Source organism: Phyllobates terribilis, unplaced genomic scaffold (genome assembly GCF_046119375.1).
Source record: "Phyllobates terribilis strain yellow unplaced genomic scaffold, ASM4611937v1 Scaffold_5__5_contigs__length_657084704, whole genome shotgun sequence".
Lineage (NCBI taxonomy): Eukaryota > Metazoa > Chordata > Amphibia > Anura > Dendrobatidae > Phyllobates > Phyllobates terribilis.
In genome coordinates this window covers 389978732-390005200 of record NW_027362765.1, presented here as the reverse complement: position 1 = coordinate 390005200, position 26469 = coordinate 389978732, and the positions used below count along the sequence as shown (strand labels likewise).

Below are 26469 nucleotides of genomic sequence, written 5' to 3'. Positions count from 1 at the left end.
TTACGCCAAATACGAGAAGTGCCTCTTCGATCAGACCTCCCTTCCGTTCTTGGGCTATGTCATCTCCCAAACAGGTCTGCAAATGGATCCCGAGAAGCTCTCTTCCGTTCTAAAATGGCCTCGTCCTGAAGGTTTGAAGGCGATACAGCGATTCCTGGGCTTCGCTAATTATTATCGTCTTTTCATCCCACACTTCTCGTCTCGGACTGCTCCCATATCTGCACTTACCCGTAAGGGGGCTAACCCCAGGATATGGTCGCCTGAAGCCGAGGAGGCCTTCCTTTCCCTAAAGAAAGCCTTCGCCTCTGCTCCCGTCCTGCACCGTCCGGACTGTAATAAACAATTCTACCTGGAGGTTGATGCTTCCTCCTCCGGAGCCGGAGCGGTGCTCACCCAGAAGTCTTCTACCGGGAGAATGGTAACGTGCGGCTTCTTCTCCAAAATCTTCTCCTCGTCGGAGCGCAACTACTCCATTGGAGACCGGGAATTGCTAGCCATCAAATTGGCACTAGGAGAGTGGCGCTATCTGCTTGAAGGGGCTCTCTACCCGGTAATTATCTACACGGATCACAAAAACCTGGCATATCTCCAAAACGCCCAGAGGCTCAATCCTCGCCAGGCCCGGTGGTCGTTGTTTTTTGCCCGCTTCGACTTCACTCTTCATTTCCGTCCGGCGGACAAGAACGTCAAAGCTGATGCCTTGTCTCGGTCTTTCCTGTCCTCCGATCAAGAGGAGGAACCTACGCACATCATCGACTCCTCCAAGGTGATGAATGTGGCTCCCTTGGATCTAACTCGTCTTCCACCCGGTAAGACGTTCATAGCTGTGCCAGATCGGGAGAGGGTTCTTCGCTGGGGACATTCTTCTAAACTAGCTGGCCATGCTGGCCAAAAAAAGACCTTTCAACTTATTGCCCGGCATTACTGGTGGCCTACCCTACGTAAGGACGTGGTAGACTTCGTCGCGGCCTGTTCATCCTGTGCTCGTAACAAAGTTCCCCGACATCTACCTGCCGGCCATCTCCTGCCCCTTCCCGTACCTGCTGCTCCTTGGCAACACATCGCTATGGACTTTATCACCGACCTTCCAGTTTCTGCCGGTTGTACCGTCATTTGGGTTGTCGCTGACCGTTTTTCTAAGATGGCCCACTTCATTCCCCTGCCTGGTCTTCCGTCTGCACCCGAGTTGGCTAAAGACTTTATCCGCCACATCTTCCGTCTCCATGGTCTGCCCCTCCACATCGTGTCGGATCGTGGGGTTCAGTTCACCTCTCGTTTCTGGAGAGCCACTTGTAAGCTGCTGGACATTACCCTGGATTTCTCCTCCGCTTACCACCCTCAGTCCAATGGTCAAGTGGAGCGGATCAATCAGATCTTGTCCAGCTACCTCCGGCACTTCGTGGATGCTCACCACTCGGACTGGGTGGATCTTCTACCGTGGGCCGAGTTCTCTTATAACAACCATGAGAGCGAGTCCTCTTCCAAATCCCCGTTCTTTATAGTTGGTGGCCAACATCCCCGGATTCCACTTCCTGTCTCCGTTTCTGTGGACAACCCTGCTGCGGAGTCTCTTGTCAGCGAATTTTCTACTATTTGGGAGAGCACCAGGTCCGCTCTTCTTCTCTCCTCTGAGCGGATGAAGAGATATGCTGATAAGAGACGTCTGGATCCGCCCCAATTCCGTCCGGGAGACAAGGTTTGGCTCTCATCCAAACATGTGCGGCTCAAAATACCCTCCTACAAGTTGGGTCCTCGATTCATCGGCCCCTTCGAAGTCCTCAGGCAAATTAACCCTGTGGCCTACAAATTAAAACTCCCGGCCACCCTACGGATCCCCAACTCCTTCCACGTATCTCTCCTCAAACCCGTTGTCTAACTCTTTTTCCAAAAATCCAGGTGCCCCTTCTGCTCCGGTTTCCGCTGATGACATCTTTGAGGTAGAGAGTATTCTGGCCTCCAAGAGGGTAAGAGGAAAAACCTTTTTTCTGGTAGATTGGAAGGGGTTGGTCCTGAGGAGAGAACTTGGGAACCCAGGGAGAACATCAACGCCCCGCTTCTCCTTGAAAAATTTCTTTCTGGCCTAAAAAAGAGGGGGCCTAAAGGGGGGGGTACTATAGCATCGGCGTCTCTGCCCCGTTCTAGGCAGAGACGCCGTCCCTCTCACCTCCCCGCTCCTGGCGCGGCGTCCTCCAGCGCTGCTCTCCCCGCTGCTTCCGGCGCGCGCTCCTTCCCCGGCAGTGTGCTTAGGGCGCGCGCGCGCGTGCTCCCCCTCTCTTAAAGGGACCGCACGCGCCGTCCTAAGGAGTCCCCGGCCAATTGCCGGAGGACCTCCCATATAAAGGGCACCTCCTCCAAAATGGAGGTGCCCGAGCAATGTTGTTTGCACCTGTGTCTCACCTGTGCTTCAGCCCTCAGGTCCCGTTGCCAGTTACCTGCCAGATTCCTGCCAGCTTGCTGCCTTTGTCCTGCCTGATATCCAGTCACCTGCCTGCTAGCCTGAGGTCCGACGGTCTGCCTTCCAACTCCTGTCAGTCTGTCTATGGACCAGCTTGCCCGCTCACCTGGGAGCGCACACCTGTTACCTGCCTGCTAGCCTACCTGGAGGCTCCGCCGTCACGTGCTGTGACCATCTGCCTTTTCAGAGACTCCTGCCCGCTCACCTGGGAGCGCACACCTGTTACCTGCCTGCTAGCCTACCTGGAGGCTCCGCCGTCACGTGCTGTGACCATCTGCCTTTCCAGAGACTCCTGCCCGCTCACCTGGGAGCGCCCACCTGTTACCTGCCTGCTAGCCTACCTGGAGGCTTCGCCGTCACGTGCTGTGACCACCTACCATTCCAGAGACTCTCGCTTGCTCACCTGGGAGCACACATCTACCATCTGCCTGCTAGCCTACCCGGAGGCTCTGCCATCACAGGTCGTACCTACCCTTTACCCAGAGACTGCCCCGGTCACTTGCCGTAACTCCCTGCCCGTTCATCCAGAGACTGCCCCGGTCACTTGCCGTAACTCCCTGCCCGTTCTTCCAGAGACTGCCCCGGTCACTTGCCGTGACCTCCTGCCCGTTCTTCCAGAGACTGCCCCGGTCACTTGCCGTGACCTCCAGCCCGTCCACTCAGAGACTGTCCCGGTCACCTGCTGTGACTGCCTGCCCGTCATCCCTGATTGCCACCCGCTCCCTTACAAGGACCGCCCCCTTGTATAGTAGCTCAGAGGTTCCGCCTCCCAGACCCGTTACACATTCCTTCATGTCGGCTGCCGCGAGTCCGGGTAGAACACCGGTGCATTGGTGGTCGTCCAGGTTGCAGCCCGTGGGATCGGTTTTCCCAACCTTTTACCTTTTGTTCTGGTGTTCTTTTGTTTCCCACCCCTGGGACTGCTTTAGGACCACTCATGGTTTCTTCTGTTGCCCATCGAGGCACCCAAGAATAAGAGGATTTTTGGGGCTGTAATATCTTTTTATTACCCTTCTTTGGGGGCACAGCATTCACCCTTGTAGGTGTCCTCGTTTGGACATGGTTTTGTTTTTCTCTGATGTGGCTTATCCTACTGTTTTCTCACTAAGTACCTTAGTGCCAGTAGGTGGATGTTGCCTGCTGTGGAGAGAAGCCAAAATCTTTCTTAAAAGAATATATTCCTTAGTGTCAGTCTCCTTATGGGCAGCAGTGTCCCCCCCCCCCCCCAATGAAGGTTACAAGAAAGATTTTACGGTTAGTACCAAAAATCCTCTTGTTGCATGACCAGAGTTTGCTAGGTGTTGCTGCTACATTGCAGCACAATACAATTGAATGGGGTTGTAGAGGGGACTGTAAAATATCTGACCCCGTTGGATTTTTTCCGATTTGCCTGTCGCGGTTGCAGTACCCTCGGGAGGTGCAATGTAACAACGTTCACTTGTATTACACTATAATATAGCATACTTTGGTTGTATAATAGGAACCAGAGCCAAAGCCACCGTATAGTCCCACAACCTTATAGGATATGCCCCTGTTTGGACAGCCGAGATTGATGCCAGACATCTATATTGTAGATCACATTTATTTTTTAATAAGTAGCTAAATGCAATGGTGCCAGCTCCAAATCAAAAGGTAACATGGCAGTCTGTAGGGTATAAGAGATGAGTGGACTCGTGGAAGTTCGGGTTCTGGTTCCCGACCTGAACTTTACTCTAAAGTTCGGTTCGGGTACCAGAGCCCGAACCACACTGAAACTTTGGAGCTGGAAAATAAAAAACATTCTCTCTCTCTGCAACGGACTTCCCTCGGAACTTCAAACTTTGCACTTGAATTCCAGGAGAAGTTTTCGCACCGGACAATAACTGTCTGTTATGGAAAGTTTGGGTTCACTCATCTCTATAGGGTATTCTATTTCCATTATGGATCTGGTATTTCTGACCTACAGAACAGATCTAGCGACTCCACAGAGTATTGCACTATTTAATTTCTTAATTGCTAGTCCAAGTTGCCACACTAGAGGCTGAACTTGCACTTACCAAATAGGACTATTCCAGCATCTGATTAACGGGAACCATTGCTATGGGACTTACCAACTTATTGAATATAACATCGGTAGTTAAGGGAAAGCCTACACTGAATACTTATTAACCCAACAGATAAATCAGTCAGAAAAAAAATAGAATTAGACTTACCGGTAATTCGATTTCTAATAACCCACCACGACAGCACACTGGAGGATGTAACCCCCCCCCCAGGCACAGGAAATACGAAGAGGTTTAAATAGCCCCCCCACATCCTCCCTCCGGTGTTATTACAGAGGACCACAAGAGTATAGATGCTTCAAATTAATTTTTATATTTCTACTGATCCAGCTGTCATAGAAACAATAAGCGAGGGGGAGGGAATTACCCGTGCTGTCGTGGTGGGTTATTAGAAACCGAATTACCTGTAAGTCTAATTCTATTTTCTCTAATAACCCTCCACGACAGCACACAGGAGCTATACCAAAGATATACTAGGGAGGGACAATAGTCTGAAGGACCTTCCTTCCGAAGGCTAAATCTCCAACAGACATTAGGTCTAGTCTGTAGTGTTTGGAGAAAGTATGAATTGAGGACCATGTAGCAACTCTTCAAATCTGTTCGATGGATGCACTGGCTTTTTCAGCCCAGGAGACAGATAACGTCCTTGTAGAATGGGCCTTGAGCTTTGCTGGAGGAGGTAGATCCTGGATCTGGTAAGCCTCCGTAATCGCCCTCTTCATCCAGTTGGCTATTGTGGATTTTGCTGCTTTCTTTCCTCTGTTTGGACCTTGTGTATGGACAAATAGGTTCTTGTCTTTCCTTCCTTCTTCTGTTTTCTGAAGATAGTGCAGTACTATTCTCCGAACATCCAGAGTGTGGAATTCCATTTCTTTTTTGTCTTTTGGGTTGTCACAAAAAGATTTGAGACCACCTTAGGTAGAAATGAAGGGTCAATTTGGACGATCTTCCAGGATTCTCAGGTAGGGTTCGTTGACCAAAAGGACCTGTAGTTCACACACTCTCTGGCTGTAGTTATTGCCACCAGGAAAGCCGTTTTCCAGGTCAGAAGGTCCAGTCTTATGGCTGATAAGGGCTCGTGGAAGGGTTAACCCTTTCAGAACAATGTTAAGGTCCCAGGGGGGAACCAAGTCTGTTACTCTAGGGTGGATGCGGGTGGCTACTGTCATAAATCTTCTCACCAACTGATGTTCCGCTAGTCTTTGATCGAAGTATGAACTTAACGCCGCTACCTGGACCTTAAGAGTACTAGGTCTGAGACCTTTGTCCAGACCTTCTTGTAAAAAAATCTAGAATCTGAGCCACATCAGCCCTATGAGGGTCTGGGCGAGTGGGTGCACACCACCTTAAGAAGGTTTTCCAGATCTTATGGTTAATGGTGTTCGTTACAGGTTTCCTGCTCTTCTGGAGAGTTTTGATGACCTTCTCTGAAAGGCCTCTTGTTTTTAATATCAGGAATTAAGAAGCCAGGCAGTTAGGTGTAGGCAAGGGACGTTTGGATCCAGGGAGAAATATTGAGGTACTTTCGCGTTCTAGTGTCCGGCGAAGAGATCTTCCTCTGGATAGCCCCATCTCTCGACTAACATCTGGAAGACGTCTGGGTTTAGGCTCCACTCTCCTGGATGAATCTTTGTTCTGCTTAAGAAGTTGGCCTGGACATTGACTGAACCTTTGATATGAAGAGCCGACAAGGATAGAAGATGTTCTTCAGCCCAGGAAACTATTCTCTCTGAGATTGCTTTTAAGCTTTCGTATCTTGTGCCCCCTTGATGACGAAGGTGGGCTACCGTGGTGATATTGTCTGAAAATATCTGAATGTGAGATTTCTGGACCAGAGGCTCTGCTGCTCTGAGGACTTCCTCTACGGCTTTTAGTTCTCTGAAATTTGATGAGCGCTGGCTCACCTCTTTGGTCCATATACCCTGGAATAGCTCTTGGGAGACCATGGCTCCCCATCCCTTCTCGCTGGCATCCACCTTTATTGTTAACCAGCGGATTCTGGATCCATGGCACTCCTCTGTTCAGATTCTTTACGTTCAGCCACCAGAATAGAGATGTCCTTACACGTGGTGGTATAGGGATTCTCCTGTTCAGAGACCGTGGGGATCCGTCCCAATTCGTAAGGATGTTGGTCTGTAATGTTCGGCTATGTGCCTGAGCCCAGGCCACCATCTGAATACAGGATGTCATAGACCCGAGGACCGACATGGCATCTCTTAATGATACTGATCTTCTGCTCCTTAGGATACTGACCTTTGCTTTTATCATGACCTGTTTTTGTTTGGGCAGGAATGACATCTGGCTGTGGGAATCCAATAGTACTCCTAGAAATGTTTTTGTCATGGAGGGAACCATATCCGATTTTTTGTGGTTCACTAACCAGCCCAAAGACGTTAGGATCTGAGTGGTCAACTGTAGATGTTCTCGGAGTATTGGTGCTGAGGGCCCGATTAATAGCAGGTCGTTGAGGTACGGTGCTACTGAAATGTTCTGACCCGTGATATAAGCCATGACTTCTGCCATGAATTTGTAAATATTTGCGGGGCTGGTGAAATTCCAAATGTGAGAACAATGAATTGATAGTCCACTATTTGTTCCCCTTGAGCCACTGCGAATCTTAGGAACCTCCTCTAAAGTGGATGTATGGGGATGTGGTAATATGCATCCTGGAGGTCGATTGTGGCCATGACATGGTCCTGTCCTACCAGGGGGACCGTCGACCTGATTGATTCCATCTTGAATCGTTGGTAGTGGCTATACTGATTCAGTGGCCTTAGATTGATTATAACTCTGTGTGAGCCATTGGTTTTTTTATTAGGAAGAGTCTGGAATAATGCCCTGTGCCTATCTCTCTTGTAGGAACCAGGGATATCACCCCTGAGGACAATAGGTCTGTAAGACCGGACATCAGGGTGGCCTGATGACTCTGAGAAGCGAGCGGTGTTAACTTTATCCTCTCTGGAGGATAGGAGGAGAAATTTATTTTTACTCCGAACTCGACAACCCTCAGGACCCATGGTTCTGAGCAAATTTCTTTCCACCGATTGAGAAAATCTGTCCTGACGTCATGGTCTGTTCGGACGTTGATTTTGGGAGAGAAAAAGACTTTTGCTTCCTCTACCTTTTGGGTAGCTCCATCGTCCTGTTTTCCCTTTACCCCTATATTGAGGGGTCTGCTCTTGGGAGGGACGAAAAGGCCTTTTCCTCAAATTCCTAGGTTCCGGGAGGACCTTCTTGTCTGAGGCCTTCTCTAGAAGATCATCTAGGGCTAGCCCGAACATGTATTTCCCCTTAAAGGGGATGGAACACAACTTAATTTTTGATGTGTGGCGCCCCAGGGGTCCGGTTGCCACAGTGGCATTGCCTCCCTCAAAAGAGGTAATGCCATGCCTGGAAGCAAGCAGGGATCCCCTAGTCAGGTATACTAAACAAGCAACACTTTCCTGGCTCCAGACCAGCAAGGGGAGCTCCTCCCCTTGGCAACTGGGATCTGGGGGTGGGGTTAGTCTTATTGTGAGGAGTTGAAGAGAGGAGCTGGGGACTGGAGCAGCGCGGCAGCTCACCCCAGAAGTACAGCACAGAAGAACCGGACACCGGAGTCCGAGGCTGTGGGGCACCGAAAGGCCCAGCAGTAGAAACTGGAGGGCAGGAGACGGCCGGTCTCCTGGCCCCATCAGACGCCCGGAGGCTCAGCAGCACCGCAGGGTCCAGCACCGCCACGAGGGAGTGACGCGCCAGCAAGGCCCGAGCTGCCTGCCATACGGGTGAGCACAGAAACGCCCACTCGGGGGACGAGGGTCACCGCACCGCTACAAGCAGCAGGGCCAAAGAGTTTAGTGGAAAGGGAAGGCCTCCAACTTCTTTACTTGCTTCCAGGCTGCCCGGACTTCCACTTCTAGCCAGTACTCTAGCCCTGGCTTGTTTAATCAGCACCAGTAAAGACCCTGGGACTGCACTTCCTTGTCTCTGTGTTTCTTGCTGCGCCATCAACCCCTGCACTACAACGCCCAGCACAACCTGCAACATCATCTACACTGCCCTGGAGCTAGCTCTTCCTGTGGAGAGCCACACCATCCCTGCTGCGGTAACACCAGCTTCAGAGGACTGCTCCGCAGCGGCGGCTCCCTTTAGCCGCATTCCACAGGTGGCGTCACGAACTCTATAAATCCCCTATACATAACCCCTTTTATTGACCGCCCTGGGTCACGGACCGGGTCACCGCCACTGTGACATTCCCCCAGCATCTACCGCCCGGCACCGGGTACCCAACAGCCCAGGGGGCGCGTCAGATGCCACGTCGCCGTTCCAGGATGTCAACCATAGGGCCCTTCTTACAGAGTTTGATAGCCCAGATGCTCTTGCCGCCACTCTCACGGATTCTGCAGAGGCGTCTGCTAAAAACCCCGTAGCTTTCTGTAGAAGCGGTAGGGGATGCCAAGATGTCTTCTCTGGGGGTGCCCGAAACTAGGTGTTCCTCCAGTTGATCTAGCCAACTAGCCATTGATCGAGCTACGCCCGTAGAGACTGCGTTGGTGCTTAATAGTGTTGCCGAGGTCTCCCAGGATTTTCTGAGTAGTCCCTCCATTTTGCGTTCCAAGGGGTCTTTTAATTGAGAGGAATCTTCAAAGGGCAGTGTGGTTTTCTTTGCTACTAGTGAAATTTGGATATCCACTCTTGGGATTTCAGACCAGCATTCTGCCGTATCATTGTCTACAGGAAATCTATCCCTTAACTCCGTAGGGGTATTTAATCTCTTTTCTGGAGGTGCCCACTCCTCTAAGACTAAAGTCCCTAATACTCTGGTGTATAGGAAACAAATTTTTTCCTGGAATGTAGCCCCCCAAACATCTGATCCTGTACTGTTTGGGGAACTTTTTCTTCCTCGACCTCCATAGTTCTCCTTACAGCCCTGAGGAGTTCCTCCAAGCTATCTGATGGAAAGTAATGTCTCTCTGGTTGGGAGTTATCAGGAGTTGGACTTAGTTCACCTTCCTCTAGAAGATCTTCTGAGATATACATCTCCTCTTGAGAGTCTTCCTCCCCTCCCTCTGGTGGGCTAATCTTCCTCTTTTTGGCTGCTGAAGGAGTAGATGTAGAACCATGACTAGGTGAGGGCGTAGGGAGAGTGACCGAGGCTAAGGAGGATTTGATCTCCTGACGTACAATCCCCTTTATCTCCTCCATTAAGGAAGGTTGTTCCTGCCTGATAATCTTCTCCGTACAGTCCTTGCATAGGGGCTTTCTATGGGAGGACGATAGTTTTTTTGTACAGATGGGACATCTGCGGGACGGTTTAACTTTTTCTCCAGATGCAGGTTCCTTGTCCTCCTACAAGAAGGGAGAAGGGGAGGGGAGCTATAATCACTATTTCCTGCATCTGGGAGATGGACTACCAGTGCCATACTTACTGGGACCGGACCGGCGCTGGGCTCTACAGACGCAGAGCGAGAAGCTTCAACAGACATGGTTTTGTCCTACCTGTAGATGTCTTCCTGTCCAGGGCTCCTTTTATGGGAGAGAGAGGCCTCCGGTCAGAAGATCCTGCAGACCTTGCCCGAGAGCGCGGACTGCAGGCGGGGGTCCCGAATCCGGAGGAGACGGGAGCAGCGCCCTGAGGAGGAGAGGTAAAACCGCTCGATCCTTCGCTGCCCGGCTAGTAGCTTTCCCCCAGTGCCTGTCGCCGGCCCAGCACACCGGGGATGATCTCTTCATCCCTGATAGGGACAGGAAATAACACTGGAGGGAGGATGTGGGACGGGCTATTTAAACCTCTTCGTATTTCCTGTCCCTATTAGGGTGGGGTTACATCCTCCTGTGTGCTGTCGTGGGGGGTTATTAGAGAAAACACACATTCTGAGGAGTTTTATAGAAGATTTTTAATAAATAAATCATATCAGTATTCCACAATCGGCACACCCAGAGATCCATACCAAACAGTAATGGTGGAAGAAGTTACCAAGATCTGCTCGTGATTAATGAGAGCAAAGTAAAATAGAAGGATTCCTGAGAGCGGCCGGGGGTCACACTCAGAGAGCGGCCGGGGGTCACACTCAGAGAGCGGCCGGGGGTCACACTCAGAGAGCGGCGCTCAGCACTACTAGCCGAAGCATGTTCTGAGAGCAATCTGATAATCTGGGATGGCTAATTGTTCACACTTTGTCACCAAAATAATCCAGACAGTCAACCTTAATACACTAAAGATGGCAGCAGATTTTAACGGCATGTGCCATATTTTCAGGAATGTATATATATAAAAAATACATAGTAACATTAAAAATATATCAACGTTACTGCGAAGGTTAGAAAAATAACGAATCGTGTTTGTCTCACTGGTTACTAGAGCGCTCATACAATGACCTGACGTCTCCGGATTTGTTTAGCTCAGCTTTGCTGTGCAGACTGGGACAGAATATTCAGATTTTCCACAGGTGGGGAATTATTATGAAAAGTGTTACATTAAAATCTACATAATCATCTAAAAAAAAAAAAAAAAAAAAAAAAAATTAAAACTATGGCAGTAATTTTAGTGTCAGGTCTAATACTTCAGTTTGATTACTAACCATTAGTGACGGGGATTTTACAACTAAGAGAATGATGAGTGACGTCCATAGCACCATAATCTTGTCCTTAAATATTTAAAAAGAAAAAAGGTATTTTACAGAAACAGCGCCACTGTTATTCATAGGTTCTGCCTGGCATTGCATTGAAGCTGTACCCTGTTCATATAAACTGCAATAACAGACCCAGCCTATGCACAAAAGTGGCGCTGTTTACTTAAATCTTATAATCCCTTTAACAAACCTTGATCGCTCCAAACTAAATTATTGACTTGCAATGAACGGTGGATGGTTAATGAATCCTCTTTTACTAATAATCAGGTACTCACTATTACAAAATTCCAGCAAATGCAGGAGTCTCAAGACTGTTCAAAGTTGCACTAGCATTTTTAAAGGGATTCCCCAGAATGAGAAAAACATGTCTACCTTCTTTCAAAAAAACACAGCGCCGCCCTACAGGTTGTGTCTGGTATTGCATTATTTAATTGACCTTAGCTGCAATGCCACACACAACCTCAGAAGAAGGTGGACATATTTCTCTAATTCTAGACAACCCCTTTAAGGGGAGTCAATGAGTCAGAAAACCCAATTAAGAAATCCTTCAGTAATATAGGGTCAGTGCTCTGCTATAAACTCTTCATGCTGGAGGACCCAGCACATTTGTGCCCCATAGGCACAGCTCATTAATTGCAATGTGTATTGCAATGTGTAATGCTTCATTTCACCTGCGGGGGGAGCTGTAGCCAAATAGAACACTTGCTGCTAAATTCTGCTGCTGAATAAAGTGAAGCATGACGACGCTGAGGAACTGTTTCAACAAAGAAAAATTGTCTAAAGCCTTAAACAGGTTGTCATTAATGCCACTCATGCCCTGACGTGTAAGTGAGCAGAACTGGACAAGCCCTTTAAGGTTAGTGGCACTTTCAGCTATCTCTGTCAGATATCACAGGGTCAGAGACGGCATCTTGTCAGGTTGTTTTAAGATTAGACAGCCATAACAGCTTTCTTTCACAAACAGCGCCACTTTTATTCACAGGCTGCGTCTAGCATTGCAGCTCAGCCCTATTCATTATAATAGTGCAATACCAGGCACAGCCATCAGGGGGTGCTGTTTGTGGAACAAAAATAGCCATTTTTTTTAACCTCCTACTGGAATAAGATTTTTTTTTCTTATTTTTTTCCCTTTCTAATGACATTATCGGGTGATGACCTGGTCTACGCAGTACAGGACGGGTGATGAAGCCTCCTCCTGTCGGTCATGTTACTTTTTTTTTTTTGCTGGTGTAACACAAACACAATCGTATCGACATTACAAAGTGTCCGGTGATGCATTGCACCGTCCCCCCGGGGGAAACGTTTTCTCTCTAGATTGCAAGGACAGATGTGTGTTTCATGGGGATCCAATGTGGAGCGCTCCATGTCAAACCGTCTCCGTAAGCCGGGTGAGCAGACGGGAGGAGAACACGAGTGATCCATTGCCTGAGATAAAAAAAATAAATAAAAATGTCCAGATATTGCATTATATACTTGTTATATCAAGAGAACAATGTATTTTTGCTGTTTGTTTTTTTTACAAAAAAAAAACAAAAAAAAAAAAACAACCCACCAATGACGACCATATACTTTATTTAAACGCATGTATTTTGGGTTAAAAACATTTCTGCATTTGAGTTTTAATAAAAGCTTTGGGAATTTTAGCTTATCCAGGGCTCTATGCTTCACTTTACACTGCTGGTTGCAGAATGAGTTAACTGGGATCCATCAGTGAGCTCACTGCAGGGAGGTTTATAGCTCTTATCTCTCCTAAGCTGATTTGTGACCACAGCTCATCTGTGGTGTGACCAGAAATCAGCATACAAGATCCCATGAGAAGATAAAAGCTATAAACCCTAGAATGAGTTCACTGACAGATTCTCAGTTAGCTCATTTTGCCGCTAGGAAAGTAAACTGAAGCATAAAGACCTGTAAAAAGCTAAACTGTCCAAAATGAATGGAACCCAATTGCAAAACGATTATATAACCTTAAATGCATGCCTTTAAGGAAAAAAAAAAATGGCTTCGCTTTGGTTATTAGATCTGATGAGAACTTACAATTGAGATTCAACCCCAAAGAAAAGTCTCCAGTTGCTGAAGCGGCCGTAGCTGTACGGATTGTGAAATATCTGCAAAAGGAAATAAAACATTAGTTGTAACCAGTGCAGGAAAATATATATATTTTTTGTTTGAGATTTTTTGTGCATATGGGGTCGTTCCTTGAGATGTTGTGTATGCACCCACCGCTGCAGACCCCCACAGTCGCCACTGTAGACCCCGCACTAATTGCCTGCAGTCTTTATTTAATCATATAGTGTAGATAACAAAATGTCAATGTGGATGTCACGTACCTTCCCTTTATCCAGCAGTCTCTTTCTCTCCTTCTTGTTAATGTGTCTCTCTATGCTGGTCTCTCCTCGGGTGATGAGCATGGCGTGCCAGAGCGTGAGGGCACCGAGTGCCACCGCAACAGAGCTGCAAAATGCCAATAGCAGGAATTAATCCAATCTCCTACAGATCGTCCATTTCCCCTTGTCTTTGGGCTCGTCCAAACAGACACTTTTTCTAATCAGGGGGGGGGGGGGGGGGGGGGGGGGAGTACATTTTTTGCATTGCCAGGAGGAATAACAGAGGAACTGCAAAAAGTAAACTAGTATCAGTAAACACATTTAGTATAACTAAAAAAGAGTTAGGAGACTGGACAGATCCGCTAACAGTTTATCTGCACTGGCTACTGCGGTCTGAAATCCACCTCCTTCTCACCCCTATGATTTACACTGCAGCTCTGCTTGTTCAGACTGGTTACTTTGTATAAGCACAAGCCCACCAGTGTTACACGAAGAGCTTATACCAGGGACGGCTCCAGGTTAATGCAGGCCGTAGGGCGACAGAGTCCCAGTGGGCCACTTTTTGGTTTACATTTTTCCTCTTTCCCTTCCAAGAGCTGTAACTTTAATATCTTTCAGTCGATCGTATTTTACAAACAGTTTTGTTTTTTTATGTGATAAAAACTACAGCTTGTATCATTACCATTCTGAGGTCCATGTGGCTTTTTGATCACTTTTTATTCTTTTTTTGGAGAAAGTTACCAAAAAAAAACAGCAATTCTGCTTTTTTTCCCTCATTTTGGCGTTTCATGGTTGGGATAAATATTACAATATCTATTAGTTTGGACAGTGACATGTGGAGATACACAATCTGTAATATATTTTTTTCTTTTGGGGGGGGGGGGGGGGGATTTAGTTACAATTCTGGCAAAAAAAGTGGGAGGATAATTCGAACTTTTATATATATTTTTTAATTATTTTATTTATCATTTTCTTAGGTCCCCCAGGGTCTAATTGATAGTGACATCCAAGGGGTTCAACTGTTGCAATCCTAAATCCATTCTCAGCAGTTAGATGCCCAGCGGCACAGCCCGGCGGCCCCCCAGCTCCGCAGCACAGCCCGGCGGCCCCCCAGCTCCGCAGCACAGCCCGGCGGCCCCCCAGCTCCGCAGCACAGCCCGGCGGCCCCCCAGCTCCGCAGCACAGCCCGGCGGCCCCCCAGCTCCGCAGCACAGCCCGGCGGCCCCCCAGCTCCGCAGCACAGCCCGGTGGACCCCCAGCACAGCCCGGCGCCCGCTCTATACATCCAGTGACAACAGGGCCAAGTATTGAAAATCAGGAGGGAGGCTGCAAACATCGTACCTGCAAAGCACCCAGAGGTATATGATGCACTTGTGAAAAACTCTCTCCCGGAAAGTGAAGGCTGGAGGTGGCGTCTCACTGTACGTCTGAAAGAAAGAAATGATAAAAACATAAAAATACACATACATAGTTTCACTGCATTTTAGACAGGCTGGAACTATGCCTATACAATTATTTAAAGGGGTTCAATCCAAAGACAGAACCTTTAAAAATCGGGGTTTTCCGCTTTGAACATTCTTTTTTTTGGCATAAGGGACGGCTAACTATAAGCTTCTCACAAGCTGTTCTGCAGCTGATCACCAGTAATCTGTAATGACACCTTGTAGTAAGTGTTTAATGCTCCTGCAGTGCCTCCACTGGAGAAAAAATATATTACACAGGACTAACTGAAATGAGTCGGCTCTCTGCTTAATGCACGGACATGCTGGGTCCACCAGTACAAGAGATGTCATTTTCGTATCTGCTATAGCCAATTGTGGAGGGTCTGAAATGAAGAACTTCTCTCTATTAGAGGAACATGAAACCTAAAAATAAATGTGCAAATAAACCTAAATTCTAGTCGTCCCAGAATTTTACTGAATAAGATCAGTTTTGTAGAAACCCCGCAGAGAATGCAGGGGTTAATCTGCTGGCCCGGCACTAAGTGAGGTTTAGCAATCTATCTCCTGCAAACAGAGCAGAGGAGGGGGGCTCCGGCTGCCGGACCCCGAGCTCCTGAAGATTTATAGATTTCTCAATTTTAATTGCAATATGAGACCTAATAAGAGATAAAGTGCGGGGATATTTTTTACAGTTTTTTTTTGTGCATATTCTGTGTTTAGTGAACTTCTAACTCATCCTACAGCTGCGCTCATGGTGCAATTTTTCTTTCACTGTATTTAAAAATTGTAAAAGCCAAATTGTTTTGTTTTTTTTTTGCAGAAACTTCAACTGCAAAGACAATGGCTGGGATTCATTACTGTACTTGTGTCTTTTTCACCTAGTTTTGGGTGCTTTTCACCTCTTTTTCAGTTTGTGCCTTATGCTTTTTATTTCTGCCTTTTTTAAAGTCTATTTTATATGCGTTCACCCTTTGTGTGTTTCTTTTTCGGTTTTATTTTTTTTTTGGGGGGGGGGGGATCATTCTCCTTGCGGATGGGGTTTCCCCAATGTTTTTGGGCGGATTCATCAATTGCAACTTTAAAAAAAAGTTGCTACATTTTTGTCAAATTAAAAAAAAAAAAAAAAAAAAAACACGCAAATACGATTGATAGAAAGAAAGTGCATTTTTAATTTTACACTAAACTCATGAACCACATGCACCGTTTTGAGGAATTTGGCACAAAAAACAACAACGAACACCAGATGGCAAAAAAAAGAAAAGAAAAGTGACGTAAATGATGAATTGGGCCCAATGTGCTTTTAACGTGACATTGGAAAAGCGCAAAGTGTGAATGTAGGGAATATCTTCACCTATCTGTGAATATGCATATGTTGAAAAATCTATACAAATGCAATTATTAAACTGTATGCAATATTAAATAGATATTTAAAGTTTGATGGGGCAGGTGAACTTACTGTGACAATCCATGCAAGAGTGGCTGTATAATCCTTTTTATAAGTTCACACTCATCAATGTTTGATCATCTAGGCAGCTCCCGTGTCCCTCTTCCCTATTTCATCTCTATCCATCTAGTCTGAAAGCTGCTTAGTGTCCCTCCTCCCTGCTGAGATCTCAGACTGCTCAGTACAACCTACAGCAGTCAGGCTGGGTGAATGGAGACTGAATAAACTTGGATTCGTGAGATCGCGCACTTACAAAATGCTCATCATAACATCAGGATTACACAGCCATTCTGACATTGAAAAACAAAGTAAGTACAACCGCTTCATCAGGTCTATGATATACTGTATGCAGCCTGTATTGTTAGTCTAGTGACAGATTCACGTCCCGTGTCCTTGTATAGTACAGACTCCTGCAGCAATATCTGACACCGTACACTGGTTAGTCACATTATGGCTTTCCACACCAGAAGAGCAGAGACGGACAATACACAAACAGGACGTTCCCACGAGCCGCGTGGTTATGGAAACAGAGAACAGTGGAGTCGTGCGTGATCAGCAGGACGTGAGGCCGCGTTAGTCACACACATAGGTAGCCACTTAGCCCACCTCATTGCCTGCAAGCTGGAGCCTCTCCGCCTCCTGGTGCTTCATTGTCTAATAGGAGGGAAACAGGACCACAATTACCGCCCAGTGGACTGAGCAACGCTCTGCAGAACCCCAGAACAACGGAAATACGAGGAAGGACAGAGAGGAAGAGGAGGGAATAAAGGATACCCCTAAGAGACACAAGAGGCTACTGATTAAAAAGAAACTCTTGACAGCTTGAGAGTCCTTTATCCTGCCTAGAGTGACCAACAGCCTCAATACACACAGCAATGGTGGAAAGAATAGGACTCACAGGCTCTCAAAGTGGGTGTGAGGGTGGAGGAGGACTCACAGGCTCTCTCTTAACGGAAGGAGGGGGGTTGGAAATGGGTATATAACGGGGATGTAGAGCTCAAAAGTGGGCAGGGCACGAAGGACGACCCGCAGACGCGCAAAACAACTGGGCAGGGGCGGGGAAAACGACCCGCAGACGCGCAAAACAACTGGGCAGGGGCGTGGAAGACGACCCGCAGACGCGCAAAACAACTGGGCAGGGGCGGGGAAGACAACCCACAGACGCGCAAAACAACTGGGTAGGGGCGTGGAAGACGACCCGCAAATCAACTGGGCAGGGGCATGGAAGACGACCCGCATATGCGCAAAACAACTGGGCAGGGGCGTGGAAGAAGACCCTGCAGACGCGCAAAACTGGGCAGGGGCATAGAAGACGACCCGCATACGCAAAAAGAGTGGACGGGCGTGGAAGACTACCTGCATACACAAAAAAGTGGGCAGGGGCATGGAAGACGACCCGCAGACGCGAAAAAAGTGGGCAGGGGTGTGGAGGGAAACCTGTGGGCGCTCAAAACAGAGCAGGGGGATGGAAGGCGATCACCCACAGGCGCTAGAAAAAAAAACTGGGCAGCGGCATGGAGGATGACCCACAAGCTCTGGAGACTGGACAGGGGTGTGGAAGACTACCCACAGGCTCTCAAAACTGGGTAGGGGCGTGGAGGACGACTTGCTCCTTTTATGTGTAGTTTTTCCTGTGAGTCCTAATATTAGTTAAGAAACTTTTTTTTACACTAAAATAGTGCAGGAAATCATCGCCTCAACCTCAGCATCTTTTTTTTCTTATCATCTTCTCCAATTATGAGATCAGACACCGCGTGCAACCACTTTATGAAGAGTTTACAAGATTTTCTTATAGAGTAAGAACACCCACTGAATCACCTGCAAACTAGTCAGCGGGGGTTGACAAGTAACTACCTGTAACGATCTTAAGCATACAGATCGTTCTCATCAGATCAGCATTATCACCAGCACCCCCTGCTTTTTCAGTGTCTACACAGGATGCTTTTGTTTTTTGCATTCTGGGAAGAGTAGCCTCCACATCAAACACTATATCAGATACCAGGGCATATATTATCCCATAGAGACGCTCATATTTAAGTCAATTATGGGAAAGAGAGAGCAGTTCTCACCTCTATGGCGGCGTAGGCTTCCCGGAACATGACGCGGCTGCTGATACTACAGTAGATACAACCCAAGGTCATAAAGAGGCAGAAGGAGAAGAAGTAGCGATGGTTGTGGTGCCCCACACAGTTATTGAGCCAGGCTACAACAGGATCATGTTAAAGAACAATATATCCAAAGCATAAGACGACACTCCTTTGTTTTTTTAAAGGGGTTGTCCACTAATTGACATTATGTCATGTGAGCGCTGCAGCTGATCAACGACTGCCGTTTGGCTGCAGTGTTTGCATGACATACCTACAGTGCCAATGCAACTTCTTCAAGGATTCCAGAGTAAAAAAAACAATCAGAAATACAGAATGCTTATCATATGTCAGAACACATAAGAGTATTGATTCACCCCCAGTAAGCAGAGATCTTGAAAATGGTGCAAAATTGAATAGTAAAATTAAAAAGTTTTAGAACTTTTCACTTCTACATGGATTAAAGAGTAACTGCACTTTGACATGTTATGGTGATGTGTTAGATGTTTGCTCGGAGGGGGTCCGGGTGCAGAGACCTCCACCCAAGACACAGACATGCTCAGTCGAGCGCTGCGCTCCTCCAAAACTGAAGATTTTCATGCATGGAGGGGAGAGAGCCCTGGGCAGTGCAGCTTAGTGATCCATGGGGGTCTTTATACCACACTGTGATTTACCTTTTGCAAATAACAACCCACTCAAATTATTCACAAAGGATACGGCAATGGTGATCCATTTTCAAAATGCATCTGTGAAGAAAAGGTGATTAAATGATGATTTACCATCATGGACAAGCTGAACGTAGATCACATTTACTGATGACCGAACATAAAAATGAGGTTATTCTATTTCGCAGCCAAGTAAAAAGAATTTCTAGTGAAAGATCCCATAGTGCGCTATTACTAGGACGCCATAATAACTATTTATGGAGGACGACACTTCTCTCCGATCTAAAAAATGTTTATGGGGCAGAAGAGGGACTGAAGAGGACTGACCGAGTAATTATATAGAGGAGACACAGCTTACATGTCACATATGGGGAATTCAGTGTCAAAGGGTTATTCCCATTATTCCATAGGATAGGGAATAACTTGCTGACTGATCGGACCCCAGTGTTCCCAAGAAAGGGGCTCTGAAGCCTCGTCCTGAACGCAGTAGGTGCAAATGCTCAACCTCCGCTCCATTCATTGTTTATGGGACTGCCGAGGCGAGACAAGTACATTTCTCCAGATTGCTGAGGATCCCAAATAGATATCAGACCCTACAAGGACCCCTTCCCCCAGGGGTTCCCAGCTTTCGAAAGCCCCCTCTACCCCCACCCCTGAGGATCCCAACTATCAGACCCCCAGCAGTCTGCTAGTTATCCCCTATCCTATATATAGGACATAACTTTCTATATTTGGAATAACTCTTAAAAGTCGTTGTGCAAAGTAAAATGAATACAGATGTGTGCAGTGGTAAACCTAATGTAGGGAAATCATATAGGAACCTCAATAGTGATGTAAAGTGTGGACAGAATTGGCTTCTGTTGCAAAAAGACTTCACAAAGGGGAACTCCAACCATAGACACTTATGGAGTAACTTTTTGCACTGACCGACGGTTCTGGGATATTATGAGGGCCAGAAAAAAAAAAAAAAAAAAAACAATAAACATGTATCAAGTAGCCTACACATTGTATATGCAATAACTGCCTGTGGTTGGAATACCCTTGTATCAGAGACCTGGCACTTTGATCCCAATCAATGCACATGTAGGGGATCAGTGTAATCAATACTAAGGACCACCTGACTAGCTTTCAGTGCAGCTTAGTCCGATCACTGCGACCAGAAATGCAGATTTAAAAAAGAAAAAAAAGTGGCCACCTATATATTTAAAGAAATGGAAGACCATGAAATGCACGGCCTTGTCGATACACTCAGACTTAGTTTTTGGCCAATAGAAGGGGGGCCCTAATTTATAACACTGGATGACTCCTTTATCTTTTAAAAAGGATTGTTGTACCCAAAATTTCCATCAACCCACAAAAAAAAACAAAAAAAAAACAACAACCCCTTATTACATACTTATTACAAATGCTACAGTGATGCGTCCGAGCGGGTTTTGGAGCGATGCATTTCCGGCAAACCGACACCGATGGGATATTCTTCTGAGCCTGATGAACACAAACAGCAGGAATTTTAAATCCCTCAAAATGAAGGAAATACATTGATTCTATGAAAAATGAAACGGGGCACAGGATAAAATCTATTATTTTGCCATTGTTTCATACATTCCTCATGGCAAGAACAAGTTGCATAAAATAAAAGTGAAAAAAAAAAAATGGGAAACCTGCAATTGACAATAGTTAATGGGAGCTGTTCCAAGTGTAAGTTATTCCCTGTAGATAAGATCAGGGATAACTTATTGATTACAAAGTAGGAGAGTCCAGCTCAACGAATGATTAAAGGTGCGCAGTCACCTGAAACGCGTCGATGCCGCGCGTCATGTAACTCTTTGAGAACTTCATGTGAATAAAATATTCACGGTTCATTGAGCTGGACTCTTCTACATCTAGAAACGTCCTCAGGATACCATAGGTGAGTTATATTTAGTTTTCTTCTATTACCTATTGATCCCAAGTATAGATGAGCGAATTCCAAGTCCAGGAGTCATGTTCGCAGTCCGTGGTCACCGGATGGGATCCCTATGAACCTCCTCCATCTGCAGGAATCCCCGATACCTCCTCTGACTTGTGAGCCAGATGTGATGTTGTGCAGCCCATTAATCAGAAGAGGAGCCGGGGATACCAGCAGCTAGGACGAGGTTCCTGCAAATTTATATACTCATCTCTAATTCCTGGGGTCCGACTTCTGGGACCCCCACCGATGTTCAGAGACTTGTCTGAATGGAGCGGAGGTTGAGCATGTACACCTCCACCCCATTAGTTTTTTACAGAACTGAAAAAAAAAATTGGCAGAGAATGAATGGAGCAGAGGGACACATGCTTGACGTCTGCCGATTCATGGGGGTCTCAATGGTCAGACCCCTAGAGATCAATAAGTTATCCCCTATCCCATTGATACAAACCCTTTAATATAGGGGTAGTCCAATGAGAACAAGTGATAACTACTAGATCATTGGGGGTCCCACCACTGAGACCCCAATTGATTGCTAGTACAGGGAACTTGTGACCAGCCTGAATGAAGCAGCAGACGCGCATGTGTATCTTGCAAAAGAAGGCTACCTGCGGAGGATATCCAGGGGGGGTGGTGATCGCCTTGTAATAGTGAAACACTATCAGGATGAGATTCCAGTGGCCATAGGCGACGTGCCAGCAGATCCAGGCGATGGAGTATGTTTGGAGTATAAGAGGAAGGAGGCAGATGTACACGATCAGTACAATGGAGCTGGTCAGTAAGATCACCAGAGCCACAAATACCTAAAAAAAAATATAATAAATAATAATAATAAAAACGAGAGAAAAAAATAATGGAAAATAAATAAAACAAAAAGGTGTTTGGAGGTATACGGGAAAGAAACACTTACGATGCCAAACCATCTCGTCACATGATCCACCAACCAATAAATTGGCTCAAAGAGAGACTCTATGACGACATCGCTGTTTGTGAAGGAGTTATAGGCCAAGGACACGAGGCAGAGGCGGCTGTAACGCAGAGAGTCCGTCAGCAGGTTCACATACGTGAATTTCCTTCTGTGTCCCAGGCGAAGGCACCTCAAGAAAAGGCGCCGGATGTTTCTCATTCCCACTGTTCATTACCTGGGGACATCAAATCAACATGAAACAGTAATTAAAAAAAAGAAATAAATATATACACTACCGTTCAAAAGTTTGGGGTCATTTAGAAATTTCATTAGTTTTTGAAAGAAAAGCACATTTTTTTCCAATGAAGCTAACATTAAATGAATCAGAAATACACTCTATACATTGATAACGTGGTAAATGACTATTCTAGCTGCAAACGTCTTGTTTTTATTGCAATATCTACATAGGTGTATAGAGGCCCATTTCCAACAACCACCACTCCAGTGTTTTAATGGTACATTGTGTTTGCTAACTGTGTAAGAAGACTAATGGATGTTTAGAAAACCCTAGAAAACCCTTGCACAAGTATGTTAGCCCAGCTGAAAATGGTTTGGCTGATTAGTGAAGCTATAAAATTGACCTTCCTTTGAGCTAGTTGAGAATCTGGAGCATTACATTTGTTTATTCTACGAAACTCTCAAAATGGCCAGAAAAAGAGAACTTTCATGTGAAACTCGACAGTCTATTCTTGTTCTTAGAAATTAAGGCTATTCCATGCGAGAGATTGCCAAGAAACTGAAGATTTCCTACAACGGTGTGTACTACTCTCTTCAGAGGAGAGCACAAACAGGCTCTAACCAGAGTAGAAAGAGAAGTGGGAGGCCGCGCTGCACAACTGAGCAACAAGACAAGTACATTAGAGTCTCTAGTCTGAGAAATCGACGCCTCACAGCTCCTCAACTGGCAGCTTCATTAAATAGTACACGCAAAACGCCAGTGTCAACGTCTACAGTGAAGAGGCGACTCCGGGATGCTGACCTTCAGGGAAAAGTGGCAAAGAAAAAGCCATATCTGAGACTGACTAATAAAAGGAAAAGATTAATATGGGCAAAAGAACACAGACATTGGACAGAGGAAGATTGGGAAAAACTTTTATGGACAGATTAATCAAAGTTTGAGGTGTTTGGATTACAGAGACGCAGAACAACTGAAAAGATGCTGGAAGAGTGCCTGACGCCATCTGTCAAGCATGGTGGAGGTAATGTGATGGTCTGGGGTTGCTTTGGTGCTGGTAAAGTGGGAGATTTGTACAAGGTAAATGGGATTTTGAATAAGGAAGGCTATCACTCCATATTGCAGCGCCATGCCATACCCTGTGGACAGCGCTTGATTGGAGCCAATTTCATCCTACAACAGGACAATGATCCAAAGCACACCTCCAAATTATGCATGAACTATTTAGGGAAGAAGCAGGCAGCTGGTATTCTATCTGTAATGGAGTGGCCAGCGCCGTCACCAGATCTCAACCCCATTGAGCTGTTGTGGGAGCAGCATGACCGTATGGTGCACAAAAAGTGCCCATCAAGCCAATCCAAGTTGTGGAGGGGCTTCAGGAAGCATGGGGGGAAAAGTCTCAAGATTACCTCAGCAAATTACCAGCTAGAAGCCAAAGGTCTGCAATGCTGGAATTGCTGCAAAGGAGCATTCTGTGACCAAAGCAAAGTGTGAAGGAGAAAATTATTCATTGATTTATTTAAAAATTTCTAAACTTTTAACAACTAAAATAATAAAATATACAAGTGGAGAATTGGGTCACTTTTACCTGCACAATGAGCGGCTTAAAAACCCACAAAAAAATGGCGGAATTACATCATTGTTTTTAACCATTTCTCCACAATTAGAATTTTTTTTTTCCAGCACATTATAGTGATATGAACGGTGTAAAACAAAACAAGCTGTAAAAAAAAATAAAAAAAACCTCATATGGCAAAGTGAAAATATATATATATAAAAGTTTTGTCTCTTTGTTGAAAGAAAGAGAGGAAAAAAAAACGAAAGAGAAACCAATATAAATCCGTCCGGCAGTGCAGGAGTTACCGGCCTCCGCGGTTACATTGTGTGGGAGAATGGTAGAATGTTGCCGGTGACGCAGAGTCGCCTCCTCCATGTTTTCCCCGGTGCCCGCTCCTCACCTGCCCGGCTGCTCATGGTCTCCACCTCGCTCCCGTCATTCTGACTCCCGGGCACCTACAAGAACCGGATGTCACAGCGATTTTACCCGACATCGGCCGGAGCCATGCCTACCGAGCATGCGCACAACAACCCGGCAACTCGGTGACATTACTACGCATGCCCAGTGAAAGCCGGTATTAAGTCGCTATAGGCAACGCATGCGCTTCATGGCTTATGATCTATAGTACGCATGCGCAGAATGGAAACCTTTCAGAAGGCTGCTGCTACCAGAGAACAGAAGCTGATTACTGACTATAGCATTATATGGGAATCAAATTTGGGTAGTTTACGTTTGCTGACCCAGAAACCTATATAAAATAGGTGGTATATAAATAACCAACTCCCAAGAGCCATAACTTATTATAGGGATTGGGGACTTTTGGGAACTTTTTTTTTTCTTCACTTAAATCCATGTATTTGGGGCTAAAATTCATTTTTGCAATATGGTTTCATTAGAAAATTTGCATTGTTCGTCTTCCGTAACCTCTGTGCTTCACGATCTATTGTTGGCTACGGACTTAAGAGTTGACTGAGAATCGGTCAGTGAGCTTGCCATGACAGGGATGTTTGTCACTCTTTTATGTCCTTTTCTGAGCTGATTTATGACCATAGACTACATCAGTGCTGAGTGTGTCAGGAAACAAGGTTAAACGGTGCAACATTTTTAATTAAACCAAATTGCAAAAATTATTTTTCACCTAAAATGCATGCATATAATATAAAAAAAAAATGCACCCAAAAGGTGCAAAAAAAACAGTACCCCGAGCGACCACAGGCCTTTAGTTGTATTGGTCTTCTCTTATGGGTGAAAAGGAAATATTCAGCTCACCAAGTGCAGATGGTTGGAGGCCTCCATATGAAGAGTGCGGTGCACGGACTCCAGACCGGCAGCTGGGCAGTAGCAGAGAAAAAAGAAACCCAGAGGGTTCCTGCATCCACCAAGGATTAGAAGTTTAAAACATGACTTTTAATGAAAAACTATTCAAAAACTTTTTTTGCAAAAACATATCAATAAAGTGGAAGAAGGGGTGACATAGAGGAGGGAGATAAAAAGGACACGGGTCTACATGTCTCAAGCTGTGGAGCAGTCAGGACTAAGAGCTCCATAGCCTGAAACGCGTAGACGCGAGACCCTTACATGTCAGTTTTAGACTATTCTAGGGTCGGTCTCTACCTGGACGGAAGAGTCTAAAGTCGACCCTTTAATGCATATGGGGTCCTCTCGATTATGTCAGGGGAGAGGATCCGACTATTGGAATTTCAGCCGTCGATCCTTTTGTTCTCCCCGGACTTAATGGAGGATGTCATTGAGAATCTGCAGTTGCAGTGGGCACATTAGGGGGTCCGGTTAATCGGTCGGTGTAAACATTTACAGGACTATGTGATATAAAACATATTAGGAGTCAATCCTGCAGATCCGATAGGGATTCTTACATGTATTCGGTCTGTGTGTGCCATCGACCCATTACAGCCAGCAGACATGGCCGAGTTAGCACCATTATTCTATGGACCAGAATATATTCAATGTCAGGGCAGCTCCTGCACCCACCCACACTGGCCTTTATTGCAATTTGGCTCCTTGATCCATAAGTTGACCGAGAAGTACAAAAACCCCTTATGGAATGTTTGTCGGTCGCTGGAAATTTCTCGATTGCCATAGTAATAACCACAAATATTTATTTTACTTATATAGCGCCATTCCACAGCACTTAACAGACATTATCATCACTGTCCCCATTGGGGCTCACAATCTACATTCCCTATCAGTCTTTGGAGAGTGGGAGGAAACCCAAGCAAATAAGGGGAACCACACAAACTCCTTACAGATGTTGTCCTTGGTGGAATTTGAACCCAGGACCCCAGTGCTGCAAAGCTGCAGTGATAACCACCGAGCCACCATCCAGTGCTAACCACTGAGCCACTGTGCTGCAAAAATGATGACCTAAAAAGCGAGCCGCACACAACTTGCTACTTTACAAACTTTGGTGCATTATTTTACATCTTTTAAGCCCTTAACTTGTTTTTACTGGACAACCCCTTTATCGGCTATCCACCAGAGAGGCGATCACTTACACATTGGTGGCGGTCTGACCACTGGGCTGCACACTGATCGGCAGAACAAGGAATTGTTATCATCGATGGGACACCTTTATGCCCACCAGAATGGAGTGGGCATATAGATGCCTGACCAATTCTCCATTCATTCTCTATTAGGAAGCTCCATAGGAATGAACAAAAAAAAAACGGAGGGGAACTTGAGCATGCACACTACTGCTTCATTCTAACAGGGATAAAAGCCCCCCCGTTACGC

General features: G+C 46.1%; 2 protein-coding genes across 6 annotated transcripts in view; one reads left to right on the top strand and one right to left on the bottom strand.

Moving 5' to 3' along the window:
* LOC141273314 (MMS19 nucleotide excision repair protein homolog) overlaps positions 1–16217 on the top strand; it is a 39393-nt gene extending 23176 nt beyond the window's left edge. For 2 of the 4 annotated variants that reach the window (XM_073684966.1, XM_073684967.1), the window contains exon 4: positions 14413–16217. In XM_073684966.1, the coding sequence (XP_073541067.1) occupies positions 14413–14469 (57 nt within the window). In that variant the 3' untranslated portion in view covers positions 14470–16217. The remainder of the gene's footprint in view (positions 1–14412) is intronic. The other 2 variants (XM_073684965.1, XM_073684964.1) reach the window with 1 other exon arrangement.
* Positions 10359–24291, bottom strand: ZDHHC16 (zDHHC palmitoyltransferase 16). Of its 2 annotated transcripts, XM_073684958.1 has the most exons (11): positions 24119–24291; positions 21929–22160; positions 21627–21821; positions 20467–20555; positions 19123–19151; positions 18391–18524; positions 16928–16975; positions 14777–14862; positions 13439–13562; positions 13146–13216; positions 10359–12533 (listed from the first exon to the last, which is right to left on the bottom strand). In XM_073684958.1, the coding sequence occupies exons 2-11, from the start codon at positions 22142–22144 to the stop codon at positions 12419–12421; spliced, it is 1107 nt and encodes a 368-aa protein (XP_073541059.1). In that variant the 5' UTR covers positions 22145–22160; positions 24119–24291; the 3' UTR covers positions 10359–12418. The 2 variants fall into 2 exon arrangements, with proteins under 2 accessions (XP_073541059.1, XP_073541060.1); XM_073684959.1 differs by lacking the exon at positions 16928–16975.
* Between the last annotated feature and the right edge of the window lie 2178 nt (positions 24292–26469).